The 18,490-nt window shown below is 39.9% G+C and overlaps 1 protein-coding gene across 1 annotated transcript in view; it reads left to right on the top strand.

Annotated features, from left to right (window-relative positions):
- Positions 1 to 16,575: 16,575 nt before the first annotated feature.
- LOC108925001 (extracellular matrix protein FRAS1-like) overlaps positions 16,576 to 18,490 on the top strand; it is a 40,508-nt gene continuing 38,593 nt past the window's right edge. Inside the window, exon 1 of the mRNA XM_018736695.2 lies at positions 16,576 to 16,820. Coding sequence (XP_018592211.2) covers positions 16,576 to 16,820 — 245 coding nt within the window. The remainder of the gene's footprint in view (positions 16,821 to 18,490) is intronic.

Below are 18,490 nucleotides of genomic sequence, written 5' to 3'. Positions count from 1 at the left end.
TTAAGTGGTTCGAGCATGTTTTTTGGAAGCAGCATGCAATCCACATCAAATTTTTAAAATCAAAAAGCAAGTTCAGTCTTATTAGGTGCAGCCCCACTAAATTAAATTATTTTGTGCGAGACACGAAAACTGAACAGTGCACACTGCACAGAAGTGTGTTTGCCAAAAATGAATATGGAATCAAGGTTACCCTGTCAAGCTCCCCTTTAAAATACCTGCTCCCTCACTTCCTGCATTTGCACCATGTGCCTGCAGAGCTGCGGTCTTGGATGCCGGCTGACACTCATTTGTTGGTAGGTTGCCATCCCTCATGCTCCGATACCATGGTCCTGGCCTGTGGGGTGCATATTGTGCTCAGATCTTTCCCACCTGCTCCTCGGCAGCATCTGCGTACACGACCATGTCCCAGGCTTCTTTGCTCAGAAAGGCATTTGTTACACTGAGAGTTTCAAAGACACACTAAGAGACTCAGCAGAGTAGCATGCCAGACGTTATATAATCCTGTTGAGGGCCAGGGTGGTTATACACGGCCAACTTCACAAACTGTTCTTATAGAGTTCCCCATTTTCAATATACCCTTCTATGGTGAAGTGCTAAAAGTACGAATATGACAATAAAGCTCTTGTTTGAGGGCATAGCTATAGTCATGCAGTAACCATAAACTCTAAACTTAAGATTTTGTGCAAACACAGTAATTAGATGTAGTGTTTTGCTTTAACCAAATGAACTGAATTCATCCAAGAAGCAGTCGTCTTAGCACTCTGTTTGCGTATCTTAATTGTCTAAACCTTCTTGTACAACATGTGTCAAACCCAATCATCTAAACTAAATTATAGAATGCCATACTGAGATATTTTTCATCTCAGGTTTCTGACTAAATGGACACTTAGTTCAGTAACACGCTGTATCTTCTTGCAATATTCTGCAAGACAGCTGTGACTGGAAGGAATTTCTGGAGCAGCAGTATATTTAATAAATGAGTATAATGATTTCCAAAATGGTATTTAGAGAAACCTTGCTTCCACTGCATTATGGAGACTAAGTCAGCAATTAGACAAAAGGATATATGGTGAAATATACAACTAAATAATTTTGAATGCTGTGACTGGACTGGACTTGAAGGAGCCAAATACTGAATTTCCAATGAGGCGGTTGAATTTGATACCAGAAGTATTGATCTAACCCCAAACACAAACCAGCCTTTTACTGTCAATGTCAGCTTCTCTAGCGGTTCTTATGGATTTTATTTCTCCAGCCTGTGATAAATCCTGTGCAGCCTGCAATCTGGACAACCCAAGTTGTGTATGCTGTCCCCCAGATACTGCTCTGCATCATGGGAAGTGTCTCTTATGTTGTCCTGAACAGCATTACAAGGGTGACTGTTGCCAGTGCAGGAGTGAGTTGGACAGAAGTGCTGACCTTTCTGAAGGGTACAACAGTAGGGCTCCCCCTGTCGCTTGAACATTTCTGCTTACAGACACTAATTCACCACTTAAGGTAGTATATGCTTAAGGTTAGTAAGAGTGGGGATTAGGACAGAAATCTTGGGATGTGTCTATGGCAGTGTGGTCTCCTCCAGGTTGCCATGTGTTGTACGGTTTCTCTGTCAGACCCGAGTCTTGGAGTCACCTCATTTCCATGTTAATAGCAGAAAGCTTCTATGGCTTTCAACACTAGCAAGTATTTGTTCTTTCTTTCTCGAGTGTGTGTCGCCAGCAGCAGTATTTTAGCATATGTACATTTCAGCTGAAACTTCCCTGAAGTTATCATTATTGAAAGGTTTCAGATGGCTAAAAATAACCTTGCTACCAAGAGTACCTAATTTTTTATCTGCAAGCATGAGGACACATCAAAGTACTTATATGTTCACACATATCTTAATTTCATACTAGATTTTACAAGGCAATGATGGTCAAGTCGATAGTATTTATTTTTGTTTATATGAAATAAGGCCTTTACTACCATGACCCAGTGTTGCCCCCCTAATCTGTAATTAACTTTTTTACATTCAGTGTACACTTTCCCCTTTAAAGCAAACAAATTACCATCTTGATAGCACCGTTTTTTTTAATAGTGTATTCCTGTTTTAGATAAATGGTGCTCTGCACTAAGTCTGCTGACAATCTGTCGACAGATGCATTTGTCACCACAATTTGCAGAAAACTAATTATAAGTGCTGATGACATCCCAAACCTTGGAATGACATTTTCTGATTTATTGCTCCATGGAGAAAAAATGTAGGCAATTTCATGCTTTTTTCCCCTCCTCATACATTTTCATTTCTTTCCCTAAAATCAGAATGGGAAACTCCTTTGCAATGTGTTGTTTTTGTTCTTTTTGTGTTTATTTTTTATTTTTTCAAGTAAGTCACAAAAACTTCTTGCAAAGATCCCTTAAGTCCACAGTGTGACTTTCCATTATCTTAAACTTCCAAACTAGAAATTACCATTTGTGTAATTTGTTTTAGGTTACAAATCACAAAGCTGCAGAACAAATCCTCTTTGCTATATCTGTGCTTGGGTGCAGGATGGATAAAAGCCAACTTTGGCTCCATTAAAAGTGGCTGAAGTTAAAGTTCTTGATGTCATGGTGCTGTTTATAATAGCGACATAGTGTGCAGACTCTAGGGCTTTTCAGAGGTAGCGGTCTGCCACCTGTGTGAGGAGCATTTAGATTAAATGTGCTGGCTGACGGATGGGCTGTGGAGAGCAGGGGACTGCTTGAGGTTTGTAAAACCTGCTTACATTAGACCCTGCATCCCATAGGTGCAGCTCAACATTATGTGAAGGAAAGGGATGACCACCTGCTGTGTAGCGTGACCCAGTCCCTCCGCCCCCACCCTCTGCTCTTAATGGACCATGGTAGAAAACTGACAAATTCGGTGTCAGGGGACGCAGCTGTGGCTTTATGCTCTCTCCCATATTCTGTAGAGTTTGCCTCTACTATTTGGCCTGTACTGCATGGAAATATATTGGAAGCCATGGTTTTACATTCTGGATTAGATTTTAAAAAAGAAATAAAAGAAAACGAAAAGACACATTTGCTCAGCTGTCTCGTGGTAGCAGTAAAGCCCGGAGGCAGTCACGGTGTTTCCGTGTGCTTCCACTGCTCCAGAGGGGAATAAAAGGGGAATTACTGAAATAGATAGCCTTTTCTGCTTGGTGACAACTTAAGCTCTGGAGCGTGGGTATGGCAGAGTCCCTGTGAAGAATATCCCCCCATCTCCAGGCTGACACCTTTGTCCCAGTTGGAGTCCATTTCCATTTTCCCAGCAAACAGCCTCTGAGTGTTTAATGGAAATCCGTCACCTCAGGCAACTGATCCCCATCAAGCCTCTGGGTATGGGACAAGAGGAGGGGTTCAACTTGTTCGGAGGGATCTAAAGAAAGAGCACATTGCTTACAGCAGAGCCCTCATTTGTTCGACTCGATTACTCTTAGAGAACATGACCTCAGTTCTTTAGAGGTAAAGGGTACTTGGTTCTTCATTCTGTCTGAGACTTTGGATTCGCTGGCTGAGTGAAGTATCAATACAGGGAAGTGTTGAAAGGTAATTGGTTTAACTTCTTGCTTGATTGGGAGACTAGCAAGGTGAAGAAAGAGAGGCTGAGGTTATGTAGTGTTTCAATTCACACCAAAACGTCAATTAAAGCAGGAGATAACTGGTGTCATTCTGCACATGCTTGTGCTTTTCTTCCTGGGGACATTTTCTGATTAAAAATATACCATACAGGGATGTCCCCATGAAGGGAAACTCCTTAAATTCCAGGATATGCTTCAGATAATTGCAACCCTGCATTGGACAAGCAATTAAATTCTTAAGAATTTAAGATAGCAATATTTGGGGGGGGGGTACAGAGCATTGTGGCATGGCAGGCTCAGCTGCTGCCTGCTATGTTGGGGGTCTGGGGTTCAAGCCCTGCTAGGGGTACCTTGGAAGGGGCTGGATGTGTTATCTTTGCCTTGTGCTCTGGGTTGTCAGGTGAGGCTCTGGCTTGGTAAAAGTGGTTGTTGACAATGGATTGATAGATTCATTTATTGCATCAAAGTGCCAGTTAATGTGAAACACCTCAAAGACAGGGAAGCAAATTTATATGTGTGTTTTCCTGTGCCTTTAAAGGAGTAGCAGGAGGATACATGCAATATGTAAGACCCAAATTGCATCCTTCAGGCAGTCATCGCTCCTCGCTGTAGACATCACCTCTTGTCCATCTGCGAACAATCTGCAATGGGGACAGTGACTCCTCATGCCCTTCCAGGGTTATCACCAGCAGGACGGGTTCTACATCGATGAGAACTTAGATTCATCCAGCTTATGATGAGAACTTACATTCAACTTCCAACCCTTCACTACCTGCTACAGAACACCTGCCCCAGATTAACAGGAATGATCTAGATTACAGTCCACATTAACAGGCACCGCATACCGGGATCCTGTACACAGCTTTAGAAATGTTCAGCCATTTGTGTTATTGCAGTTTAAATATTTTCCTCCCATGTAATTTGAGCATACCCTAAAATGTGTTTTGTTAATGTGGGATATTAAGAATAGATCAAGGCTTCAGAAGGTAGAAGATATTAGCAGCAGTTGCCTTGATTTATCAGAAAGGGAGCGCTTCAGTTCCATTGCCTTAAATTAGCTCATATGTTTAAAAATGACACTTCAGCAAGGCCAAATGTTCCCAGAAGCAAAGGGAACGGGACTTGTTATGCTCAGCAGACTTCTGCAAATGACCCCTAAAACAAAGTTTTGTGACCCGCACACCCTTACTCTTTTCCCTTAAGCTGGTCTTTCACTGTTTTCCCCATTATGTTGAGTTCAGCACTGACAGTCTATCTCATGACAGGCTTCTGGGTTTAATGAATAAAACAACAGGCCCTATTTTAAAACTTGTGTTTGCTGAATTTATTAATGGCACTGTGTTTGAATCTTCACACTTATAGCTTATCAGACTTCCACTGTTGCAGTGGGTGATGGGTAGTAGCCTGCTTCTGCTCATGAGCTTACCCTCTTGCCTGTTTTCTGCCCCATTTCATGGCCCTGCAGCCCACCACCCTTCAGAGTCAGACTGCTTGAACTCTTTCTGTAACAGCATCCTTGTCAGTGACCACTGCAGACCCAGTTGCCCCAAGGACATGAGTTTACAGCCCGATGTTTGCCAATCCAGTTAGTTGCTCTGCTGTACTATCCTTGAACATGGTCGCAGTGGTGTGGTTCCTATCCTGGAAGCATAGGTGTGAGGCAGGGTACATCCTGGATAGGAGGCCAGTTAATCGCAGTGCAATCATACATGTACATTGAATTCACTGACACACATACAGAAATGAGCAGTTCTACCTAAGGTTCTACAGGCCAGATTCAGACCCACGTCTGAGTTCACAGTTCACAACGCAAGATCTGTGAAATTCCAGCAATACCTGCAGCACCATCGTTCCCCACTGAACGCTAATTGCTCCCATAAAATCAATACCACTATAAAATAGTTAAACCTGTACACCATTTTGGTTAAAAGTATAGAGTTTACAGGCGAGTAATAAAAGGAGCTGAGTTTGGGTCCAGATGTTTACATTTACATTTACATTTACATTTATTTATTTAGCAGACTTACGTTTGGACAAAAGCGACGTACATCTCAGCAAAAATACAATTTGTGCATTACATTAAGAGAAAGAGACATAGGTGCAGACATGTGACTCAAATAAACCTAGTTTGTTGCCTACCACTTGCTGCACCGAGGTTCATCATTCAAGTAGGTGCATAAAACACAGGATAAACAAATCCTGATACCCTCTTACCAATTTTTTATTTTTTATTTTTTTTAATAATATTATAAGATACACAAGCAGGCAAAAACAATGCTGGAGTAGTGGCTGAATAAAGGCTTTATCTGGTGATGCTTATGAAGTTACGGTGCATGAACATTTACACCGTACATGAGCTGGAGCAATCTTGTGTGAAATAGGTCCAGAAAAGGTGAGTTTTCAGACCCTTCTTGAATGTAGACACAGTTTCCGCAGTTCTGAGTGAGAGGGGGAGGTCATTCCACCACAACGGAGCCAGAATTGAGAACCTCAGTGCTTTACCTTTCGTACGGGGGACCACCAAGCGAGTAGAAGTAGACAAGCGAAGGGGTCTTGCTGGTGTATAGCGGTTGATCAAGACCTGTAAATAGCTGGGAGCAGTTCTATTGATGCATTTGTAGACAACATCCAGGGTCTTGAATTTGATTTGGTTATCTGAGCTTTTATTGAGACACTGTGGTCTTATCCTTTTTTGAGAAAGACTTTTTCATGATATGGATAAACTGCCTATAGGTCCACAGAAGACTTATATTTGTATGCTCTTAAATGCTGGCCTTGCGTTTATTTAACTCCAGGGATTTTGCAAGACTTGTCAAAACGTCAAAATGTGTGGAACTCACACTGACTACAAGGAAAGCCATCTGCAGCTATCCTGGGATTGTCTTTGTGACTGAGCACATATGATTCTCCTTCTATCTCTAATGTCAAGCATTTCTTTTTTACACCAGTCTGTATTTGCCTAACTGGTGAAATTATATTTTGACAATGGTACATAACCAGTTTGAGAAGCAGTTTGATTCAGTTGTTCACTGTGACCAGATGCTTTCTGGATACATCTGCAAGATTGGTTTGCTGTGTTTCATCTGAAACACCAGCAACTGTATTCACATTAATATAGTTGCTGATCTTATGGGAAAGTGAAATTCTACAGCATCTGCCTCCATTTCACTGTGTTGTTTAAGAACATTATTTCTACAAAATCACTGTACTTTGACAGTGTCATGGCAAACAGATTACACGGAGGAGGCTGGACCCAAGTGCAGGATCGCTTATTCTGTACCAAAGGTCTAGGGTTGTTCTCGTGGTCGGGGACAGGCGAATGGTCAGTCGATCGGCGAGCTGGGCAGAGGCGAGGATCTGATGTCGTGGTCGAGGGACAAGACGGGCGGTCGTAACCAAGGAGACGTGGAACAAGACTAGGGGACGATGAGGAACAGGACTTGGGATGAGCAAAGCAAGGTAGTTTCAGGGCACAGAGGGGACAGATGTCTCAAGTGAGATTCCACAACTGGGCAATGGTGGAGTGGTTGTTTTTATAGCCAGGTGCTCAAATTAAGGCCCGGTGCTCTAATTAGAGCCGGGTGCTTCTGGTAAAGATGCAGGTGTGTTCGTGACAGATTGTTAAAATTAAAAGCCCGGTGGATTTTCCAGTCCAATTTTCTGCCAGGAAAAGAATCTGAATTTATTAGCAACATATCTGTATCAACAAGCATGAAAGCTTTAATGGTTATACACAGGGGCAATGGGTCACTCTGATAAGATTTTGATCAAAATAATGTGCCTGTTACTGCTTGTACATAAACTGACATTTTCAGGTTACAACGAGACTATTCCATTGGGGGTTGATTTTAACTTGTCTTTGCAGTTAATTAACACAAACATTTTGGTCAAAATATGGTGTGCATTTTAAAAAAGGTCACTGGAAGTTTTGAGTTGTGCTGTATTTTACAATGAATAAAAATATGGAGTGAAATGTCAACATTCCATTAAATGGTGATAAATATCTAAAAAAAGTGATACATAGTGAAAGTGTAATTTTTACAGGTTTATACATTTAAATTTGTTTTAGTTTTAGCCACTATCACAATACCTTCACAGGTACAAAAGACATTGAAATATTTACATAATAACACATTTTATGCTGATTTTTTTCCCACTCAAAATTTTCTTGACCTCACTTCATTTTCACTGCAGTCTGTTCATTTACATACTGCTCATTTTCAACACCTAGCACTCACAATAAAACACATTGTGAGGGGGTCAAATAACCATTATGCCTTATAGGGAAAAAAAAAAAACAATTAGTCCCAAAAAAATAGTAAAAAAATATCAATTAATGTATATATCAAAATAAAATGTGTTTTGTGTTTTTGTAATTTTATATAAAAGATGTTTTTATGCATGACAATAAAACCCCTATATTTTATCATGACAATAAAACCCCTATATTTTATATTTGTAGCGAGTCATTTCTAGCTTATCATTTAATGCTGCATAATTTCTTTCTCTTTCTTTCTTTCTTTCTTTCTTTCTTTCTTTCTTTCTTTCTTTCTCAATAACCAATTCCAAGTTGTGGTAGTCCAGAGCTATGCTCCCTCCAAGCTATGCGCTGTGCACAAACACATTTCATTAAGCCAGAATAGCTCCAGTAAAAATTACCCTGCTGTATAAATGGGGTAGCTGATGGTGTAGTGGCTAGTGCTGCTGTTCCAGCTTTTGGATCCAAAGATTGCTGGTTTGAGTTTCACCTACTGCAGCAATACCCTTGCTTAAGTTATTTACACTAAATTTCTCCAGTAAAATTACTCAGCTGTATAAATGGGTAAATAGTTGTTAGGAGCTTAATACTGTAAGTCACTTTAGAGAAAAGTGTAAATGAATAAATATTAATGAGAGATCCATTTCAAGTATTGTACTGTAAGCTGAATTACAGGTGAGAATCAGCTAAATTAATAAAAATACTGAATGCTATTTCAGTTGTGATATTGTCACTTAATCGAGGGTTGTGATTGGTTGAGACTGTCAATATAATAGGCAGTAGGATGTCTATACATTATTTGGTTTTAATTAGCAACATAGTGCTTTGAAGAGAGAAAGATGTTGTTTGGCAGTGAATTAGATACTTTTTTGGAGGTTAAATACTACATGACTGCGAAAAAAATATGCTTATCATGAATATATTTTTATAAGCAGCAAATTTTCATTGTTCGCAACTCCGTTATGTAATAGCTGAGTGTGTCAACATGTGCATAACATCAAAAAAAGCACATGCAGCTTGAGACTGTGTGTTCTTCAGGCCTGGGTGATGCTCTTCAGTTCTGAGGTTCAGCACTTCACTTGTGCTTGGCACACTGCAGTAAAACTAAAACAAAGCCACATTTCCAATTTCCATCAAAAACAAGGGGACATTCAGGTTAACAGCTAGCCTGACCCATCAGAGCCCTGAATAATTTCACGGGCTGAAGAACCCATCTGTCTTTCTTTTCTTCTGATTACACGTTTACTTTATATCACAAGTGTGCACAGCATTATACATAGTAATAAACAATTTGCACACTGAAATAGAGCATAAATATGAGACATGAAATAGAAAAAGGGAAAAGAGAACCTAAAGTGCCATTAGAACATTTAGGCCCTAATGAGTACGTGACATGAGTGAGAGTAAGCATAAGTAACTTTACACATGGAAATGCTATTGAAAACATGGGCCGTAGACGAATTTGTAAATGGCATGCACTTTCATAGAACCTACAAATAAGTCTTAGATAAATATACACACACTGGTTGTGGTGTACATAGATTCTGAGTCTGTCTGCTCCTGTTTAGAAAATAATATTCTATAGCGAATCCAAAAGTGTAAATATCTTAAGGTTGATAAGACCACAGTGTGGTCTATGCAGTCAAGTGATCATGGACAGATCTTGAAAGAAGGGTTTGCACCCAGCTAGATTTTTTTTTTTTTTTTTTAATTTTTCTGAGTGGCTCAATCTTTGGTTAGACATCCTGAGAATCACTCAGATCTTAGACCATCAATCAGAATAACCTGACTTAACAACACAGAAAGTCTTAATAAAGATACCACACACTTTCAAACTGGCACATGTTCTATTTTTGATAATGACAGATGTTTATTTGGATCAGAGAATATTAAATAACCAAAAGTAGTAATGTATTATAGGGCTTATTAACATTCATATTTTTGCTTTATTTATTTTGTCTTCTCCAAGTTCAGTGTTTTACTTCAGAATGCTAGATGCCAATACTTAGTATCATTAGGAAAGCAGAGATGTTGTTCGTGTGCAGTGATCATGACTTAAAACTTAATTCAGTTGCTGTTTAAACTGTTTTCTGCCAAGGGAATCACAACATTATTTGGTGTGTAATAAAAGAATTCTTAAGCGTGACTCTTTTTATAATTTTCTAAATTGTCTTTTCCTGTGTACATTATGTGATAAATAGCTGAATTCAATTCAATTAATTTTTATAGAGCACTCTTCTCACACAATGACATAGAACTCTTGAACACAGGCATAGAGCAAAGAAACAAATACATCAGACAAGAAAACAAAGAAACTACAGAACTAGGGTCATTTATTATCAATGCTTTTATAAACCTATAAGTATGCCTACTGGCCACAGAGGAAAGGAACAAAAAAAGAGAAAAAAAAAACTCTGGGGGTCCAAGTGCCAGTGGCTGCCAACCCTTCCTAGGCATTCTTGATTAAATAGGACTTCTAAGTCTGATAACAGGTAACAATAGCATTATTGTTGTATGGTAGGTTGATTTCCCAATTCAGCAAGGTACATCTCATCCATCACGGCGGTTAGCCATCATCTTCAGTCAGCATGGGGTGCTTCTGTAATGGTCAGCTAGCCTCCTCGAGTCTTATTGTAGGGAAACAATGCTCAACAAGAAGAAATGTTTAGTAATTTATAACTTACAGAAATAAGTTTAATTTTTTTTGATACAGAGATGGGAAAAACTGGAACACAGTGACTACTAACTTTATTGCACGAGTTGATTCGTTGATCTATAGCAAGTTTTTTACAGTTCAAATAACTTTAGTTTTTGCTGGAGCTGCAGAATTGAAGGCGAACTTCACCACTGAATTATACTCAAAATCATTTGATCTACATCCACGCTTGTTCCAAAATCAGATTTTCTAATGTAATCGATAATTTTAGCAGTAGTATTTACATCAACATGTCGCACGATTTTGGTCTTCCTGCTGTCAGACAGCACCGGCAGGTATAGATCAAAGGTTCATAAATAATGATCGTACATAATCTCAGATAAAGGAATAATATTTACATGATGAAGATCTATGCTGTAGGTTATGACGAGATCGAGCATATGGTTACGGGAATGAGCAGGACCTTTAACAACTTAAGTAAAACCGACAGAGTTTAAGAGAGACACAAAACTATTCGCGAGAGGATCCAATGACACGTCTATATGAATATTGAAATCACCCATCAAGTTAATTTTGTCATGAGTAATGACTAAATCTGTTATAAAGTTACTAAATTCTTAGAGAAAAGAAGAGTATGGTCCAGGTGAATGATAGATAAGACACATAATTGTATTGGATTTTGGCTTTAAATCTAGCTTTAGAACTTCAACCAAGGCAAAATTGTCATGATTCCTGAAGGTTATTTGTAATCTGTTATTGAAAAGAACATCAAGTCTACCTCCATGACATACAGAATGAGATTTATGGAAATAACTACATCCGTCTGAAGCAGCTTCTATTAGCGGATCTGTGTCGAACTTACCGAGCCAGGTTTCGGTAAGAAAGAAGAGATCGGACATGTAACTTAGTATTAAATCATTTACTTGAGCAGCTTTACTTGTTAGTGAGCAAATATTTAAGAGATAGTGTTATATACTACAGTTTGGCTTCGGTGGTCAGTTGAGAGTATTTAGTTTAATGTGTTTTAGGTTTCTGTTGCAAGCATCCCTATCACTAAGTCTAGTTAAACGTCGTGGCCTTATAATTGTTTGTAGTTTTTTGGCTGCAATTAACACTTTCATTTAAAGTTTTGAGGCCTGCACTGGAAACTGCACAAGAAATCCTATCACATGAGAAATGACCACTGGTACCAGAACGAGTAACAGACCCATCAATACACACAGCTCCTGAAGGAGATGACCCATGGCTGAATCAGTCCTGCAGTTTGCAAGCCAAGTTCTGGGACACAACAAACGATCCCCTCCAGTGGAGGTGTACACCACCACGCATGAAAAACCTGAGCCTTTCCCAGAAGTCATTGCATTTACATTTACATTTATTCATTTAGCAGACGCTTTTCTCCAAAGCGACATCTCAGAGAAATACAATTTGTGCATTACATTAGGAGAAAGATAGACATAGTAATCCCAGTCTCATAAGTAATCCCATAAATCATCCCAGTTATTAATGAATGATATGCGATTAGAGCGGCACCACGTCTTCAATCACCTGTTAAAGAACACCAGTCTACAGTAGACTATGTCCTCTATGAAGAGTCTAGGTAAAGGACCAGACACTATTAGATTCCGACATTTCTTTCTGGCTTTATTACACATTGAAATAAAGCAGCTCTTTAACACCTCAGACTGCTGGTAATAAATATCATTACTACCAACATACACAATAATAGCTGACATGGCATTGTTGGCCAGGGAACTGACACGAGCCTTGATGTTGAACACATGTGCGTGTGGGAAACAAATCACTTTCACATTTCGATTCCCAGGCCCCTGAACCTTAATATTTCAGATAGCTGAATCTCCAAAAATAAGCACATTCTTCTTATTATTATTCTTATTATTATTATTATCATTATTAGACAAACTGCTTAGAGCTGAATACCTATTTTGGGTTTGGACAGGAGAACTTGAACCAGGAACCCATGTCTTAGGCTTCACTTATTCAAATTACTCTGAACAGCAACCCAATCGCCATGACAGCAGTCTGGGGTACCCGGCTTGTCAATAAACTGTACTGGGGCCTGTAAGTTTCGATTCTGAGTTTGACATTACGGAGGCACTGAGACACACTGAGTCTAGCCAACTCTCCATTTCTCAAATACAAATCAAATTCTTAATGCGCTCTTCTAAACCGCAGACTTTTTGCAGCAAGTCATTATTTGTAACGTCATTTCGAGCAAATTAAATGTTCCACAGTTTCAGCAAGTGCAATTAAGCAATGCATATTACATGATACACAACACATAGGTGTGCTATGTGATGATATGTTTAGGATGGAACTTACATCGAAAAGTGACTCCATTCTTTCGTTAGACACTGTCTTGGCTACCTGTGTTCAACTCCTTGCTGTGGACGTTCTGTCTCGCTGTGGATGTGAAGAATGGATCCGAGTCTCAAAATTGTTATTTCCAGTGGAAAAGCCTTGGTATCCCTTTAAAGCCCTGTTAGTTCCATTATAGCTTTAATAGTGTTCCTTATATTCAGATTTACTGTTGCTTAGAAATGAGATTCTAAAAACAATGTAATATGTGCTTGGGTGCCCATGCAATTGGAGCACTGCATCGTGGTCTGTCTGACAGAGCATAATTAGACTAAGGCCACATCATGCTCATGAACATAGCTTGACCTTCCTTGGGCTGATGTCTTCCTCAGAGTTGCTATGTGAACTGCCAGCAGTGTGTGGCAGAGCCCCTGTTTAGAGGCTGAATACATTTACAGTGTAAGTGGCCTGGTTCTGAGGGACCGCTGTGTCACTAATTGTCCCCAGGGTTACTGTCCACAGCACATGGGCTGTCCCCAGTATGTGGAACTGTGTTAAAATGTCCAAATTAAAAAGTGCCAAAATATTTGAGCATTTACTGCATGTTCAGATGTTGTACAAATATGTGCCAAGGAACAAAGTGTGAGCTTGTTCAAATTCCACCCACAGAATTACACATTTGATCTTTCTTAATCAAAACTTTGCCAACACCAGGAGGGTTTATATGCAGATCAGGTTTTGTATTCCTGATTTCCATCTAAATTGTCAAGATGTTCCCATTACAGTGTGTCAGGTTTTGGAAAAATGCTTTGACACCCTTAAGTCTGAATACTGATTGAAAATTCTGTCTTGTGCTTCAGAGGATAAAGGGTGTGAACATACAGACTAAAATTAAAGGATATCATTCAGAGGGTAAAATGTGGGAATGTTCTGGTTTTGTGCTGGCAGAATGCCCTCCTTCCAACAAGAGCTGTAGTTGGGGGAGCCTTCCTCTTGTACTTAGTATCCCATTCGCAAGGTTGTGTAAGCCACTGATCATTGTGTCTCCAGGAAGACACTGGAAACTTGTACCATGCAGATGTTGATGTGATGTGTGACATGGCCAGACAGTGCATGTCCTCCAGGCACCTGAGCAAAGACATGTTTTTTAGAGGTGTCAGTATGAAAGGTGTCTTCATTGATACTTTGCAGATTTCTCTACCTGCACCTGCAGATGTACAATAATGCCCTTACCCTTGTCTTTTTTGTAAACTTAATAAGCAAGAAGGTTATTAAAACATTACATAGAATCTTCTCTTGTGTTTTCAACTGGAGAATCAATGCAAGAGGATCAATGAGATTCCACAGTACCTTTGAGAGGTGGGTCAATATATGCCCTGTGCTTTGGCATCTCTGCTGAAAAATACAATAAATTCCAGCTCTGTGAATATCCTTCTGATTTGAGTATATGCTTTGTTCAACCAAACTGCTATATTTGATCCTGGATTTTAGTATGGCTTGTGAAAGTCATCTGTAACTGCTGTGACCTCAGTTTGGATCACCTTTCTAAATCATTCAAGGATGTATTCATTTACACCACACTCGGTTTCTGAATTTGGTGCATTTACAGTACTGTGCAAACGTTTTAGGCAGATGTGAAAAACTGCTGTAAAGTAAGCATGCTTTCAAAAATAGTTAATAATGTTAATAGTTTTTTTTATCAGTTAAAATGTAAGTAGTGTGGGTTTGACTGTGTTGCTTCTGAGTAGTTTCTTTATTCAGCTGGTCATCTATTCTCCTTTTCTTTGATGAAAAATGTTTGTTTAAAAACAGAGGAAAGGAAGGTGGCCTAGGGTGCATGAGATTCTATCCAATACCTCACAATCAACAGCTTCATGTAAGATGGATGGTTGCTTCCTCACTGTTTGCTGAAACACAAGAAGCGCGAGCTAGGAACGGATTGCTCCTGTGTTCCCATCCCGGCCAGAAAAAAGCAGTGTTTGCTCTTGGAAAGTGAATATAAACTCTCTCACTGCAAGAGCTGGGAACAGCCCAAGTGCTGTTTCAGCAGGTGCCTGAGCAGGGAATTTGAAATGCAATATTCGTCGCCTCCAGCGGCAAAGGTCGTCTGGAAAACATTCCGTCGGTGAGGTGAAGCGAATTGGGAAATTGTCACTGTCCCCACTGAAACAAGTAACAAGACAGGGTGGCCCAGACCATTGGATGAGGAATGAGATGGCGGCACTTAATGGGTATAAATAGTGGACATGCCACACTGATGTTTAATGGGACGCATAGTTACCCTGCGGTACTGCAGGCGCCGGCACTGGTGAAAATGTTCTAATGGAAAATGCATTTACCCCACAGAATAGATGCAGCCAGCCTCAGTGATACACTGGGAGGCCTGACAGCATCATTACCTTACAGAGACATGACAGACTGCTTGTGATGAAGGTTGGGCAACAACCTGGAGCAACCTGGCCCCAGTTTTCCCCATTGACCTCTAAGTCAAGGCCTCGCTCTTTGCTAATTGGCTAGTTTTTCCAACAGATTGCATCCTTTATAACCCATACTTTTCCCTCTGAGAGTTTAAGGATGGCAATGAAGCTGGAGAGCTATAATGATATGCTTAAATCCTTGTGGGCAGCTGAGATTGCAGTACATATCCATCCTCACAGACTGCCACCGGAACTGCAGCAATGGCGAGGGTCTGCTCCACCAACACTACTAGCAGAGCATCGAGGGCTGGCTGCTTCAGGGTGGGATATATACTCAGTTGTGTTTCCTCAGATCCTACCAAATTGAAGAGAATCCCTAATGCTTACTGCCCACTTCTTCTAGTTCTCTGTCCTAAGTTAAACATTGCCATTACTGCAATTTTTATTTGTACATATTGACCTTCACACCAACATGGGAGATTTGAACACAGTCCCACCTTTTTAATGTGCTATATCTAAGCCTTCAGTGTTTCCTGCAGATTTGCAATTCTTTAGTCTGTAATTCTTCATTGGGTGACGTAATACTCCTAAGGAGAGTGTATTTGTGGGATTCCACCTATAGCCATGTAGACACCCTCCTAACCGTAGGTTGCATTGTCAGAGATAGGGAAAGAAACCTAGCTATTACACCCAACCAGGAGAATATGGGCCAGTTTGTGCTTCCTGGGCACAAGTCGCTATTTTGGCACAGCAGGGATTCGTTACAGTGAGGTGACAGGTGTTGAGTCTTATTGCTGCTGGACTCTCGGAAATATCAGGCTGTGAGGAGCAGAGCTGGAAGGCTTTCGCTCTGAAATAGGACGTGCGCATGCAGAACAGTTCAGAGTGCTGCTTGTTGGATACAGACACATATCAGAGCACCTCTAAGTCCCATCTTTCAAGTGAACTCTTGTTTTCACTTGGTTATTCCATGCTTCAGTGACTGTACTTCAGTCATCAGCTTTTCCTGATGGATCTGTGGAGTGTGAGAGGGCCTGGCAGTTCACTGTGTTTCTGCAAGATGCCTTCCTAATGTATGCACTCTTTTTTGGTCTTGAGTTCCTTCTAACTTAAATGCAGATTGTAATGGGATTCGTTGTCATTCTCAGTTGGCAAGCTCTACTGACTCATGTTTTGATTATGTTGTTTAAAAATGTTCCATTTGGAAGACTAATGAAGAATTCAAATCATGACAATAGTACAATTCTTTTTGAAAATAAATTGTACTATTGGTCTTTTGGGAATGGATGGGAAGATCTTGGAATTTGCCTCTTTGCAGTGAATTCCCAGACTGCAGTGCCAGACATGAAAGAGTCCTTGTTGGTGCCTATTGGAGGAACTGGACATCTGGATTTGTCGCTTACGGCCTTCAAGGATCTGGACAACAAAGAGGAAGAGCTAGTGCTTCAGGTGCTCCAGCTCCCCAGCAACGGCAAGCTGATGAGGCTCACCATTGGGAAGGAGGAAATTCTGAATAGAGGAGATCTGTTCACCCTCTTGGACCTTAAGAGCAAAGCTGTGCATTTCACACATGACAAAGACAAATCAAGGTGAGTCGTGTACTCATGGTGTCAGATGTGGGGTGATTCAGTAATTGTCAGATGTGTCTGGTTTTGAATGCTTTTGAGGTCATCCTCTGACACCTGCTTCAGACTTGAAAATGTGAGCTTTCAGACAAATGCCACAACTGGACAAATGGTGGAAACTGTATATGTTTTCTTTGTTTATTTTTAAAGTACATTTCATGAAAATGTAACTGCCTCTGAAAAATCAGTAAGGCATTAAGGAGCAGCTTAGAATACATTTTAACAAAACTGCTTTCTTGCAGTAGAATCCTTTCTTTTGTCTCCCACACCAATCTTATGTTGATCAAATATCAAATAACTCTATAGATGGGTTTCATTAATCAGCCTTTTTCCTGTGACTCTCATCAGCAAATTTTCATGTCTGTGCATATTCATTTGGACTTGGAAATTTAAATTAACCCACAAAACACTTAAGGGAGATCTCTTGATCTGGCCAGTGGAATGGTGTCGGCAAAGGTGAGAGGGTAGAAAATCCCCTGCTGTCCACCCTGGAATCCCAATCCCCTACTTTACACCCTGGAAGCTCAATTGAAGTCATAAACATTAAGGCTCAGGTTATAATTAACATTAAAAGGGCAGGGATGAGCTTCTGTTGATTATTCAGCACTGCATTCCAATCGAGGCCTTTTGAGCTCTCCATGGGAGCTACATTTTTTTCTATAATGGGTCCCATTAGTGATGTCCTGCTTTACAGAAAATTAATTTCTTGCCCATGAATGAAAAAAAACAGATTGTGGAAAATATGATATATTGTTATATCATAGCTTAGCTGATTCTGTTATCTAAACCAATTTGAAATTTGAAGGCATCTTTTCTGAATATTTTACCATACCAGTTCAGGCCAGATTACTTTCCTCAAAGAAATTACAGTATCTTGGGTGACATTGTAGTGCAACAGATAATGCTGGTGTCTCACAGCACCTTGGCTGTGCTATTGGGTATTAGTTTGATCCTTGTTCAGTCTGTCCCTGAGTTTGTGTGTTCTCCCTGTGATCCATGTGGTTTCCTCCTACTGTCCAAAACTGTGAAATGGTTGCTCTAAATTATCCATAGTGTATATGTATATGTGTTACATTTCTCTCTTTGTATAGATCAGTGAATGATTGTATGGGGTGTAGTGTATATTACATTACACAATATCTTGGGATGGTGAGAACATTGTTCTCCTTCACTTTGACAAGCAGTTGCATTAGGCTGCACAGTGTCAGTTTAAAAACCACACAGGAATTGTTGCTTTGGAGAAAAGTGTATGCTAAATTAATATGTGCAAATGTCCCTTGTAGGACTTGAATCAGCAGGAGTATATACATGTATTTTCCTAGCAGCTACTTTTCTCCAAACTAAAATTATTACTAACATTGCTAATATTAAATTGTTATTATTATTAAAATTACATTAACATCGTAGGTCTTTTTGAAAAACAGCATCAGCTAAATGAATAAAGGCAACTGTCATTGGGTAAAACAGGACAATAATAAATAAACATAAGGAAACTACTATGAATGTAATCACCAATAAAAAGCTAAATTACAAAAATGTTGTGTTAGTCTTGGTTCTGATGACACCCCCACCTCGTACCCCTGTGATGCTGGATTTTGTCTAATCCGTTAATTAAGATGTTTTATTTGAGACTT

Source organism: Scleropages formosus, chromosome 6 (assembly GCF_900964775.1).
Source record: "Scleropages formosus chromosome 6, fSclFor1.1, whole genome shotgun sequence".
NCBI classification, from domain to species: Eukaryota; Metazoa; Chordata; class Actinopteri; order Osteoglossiformes; family Osteoglossidae; genus Scleropages; species Scleropages formosus.
Note: the sequence above shows the minus strand (reverse complement) of the source record. Positions and strands in the feature narration are given on the sequence as shown.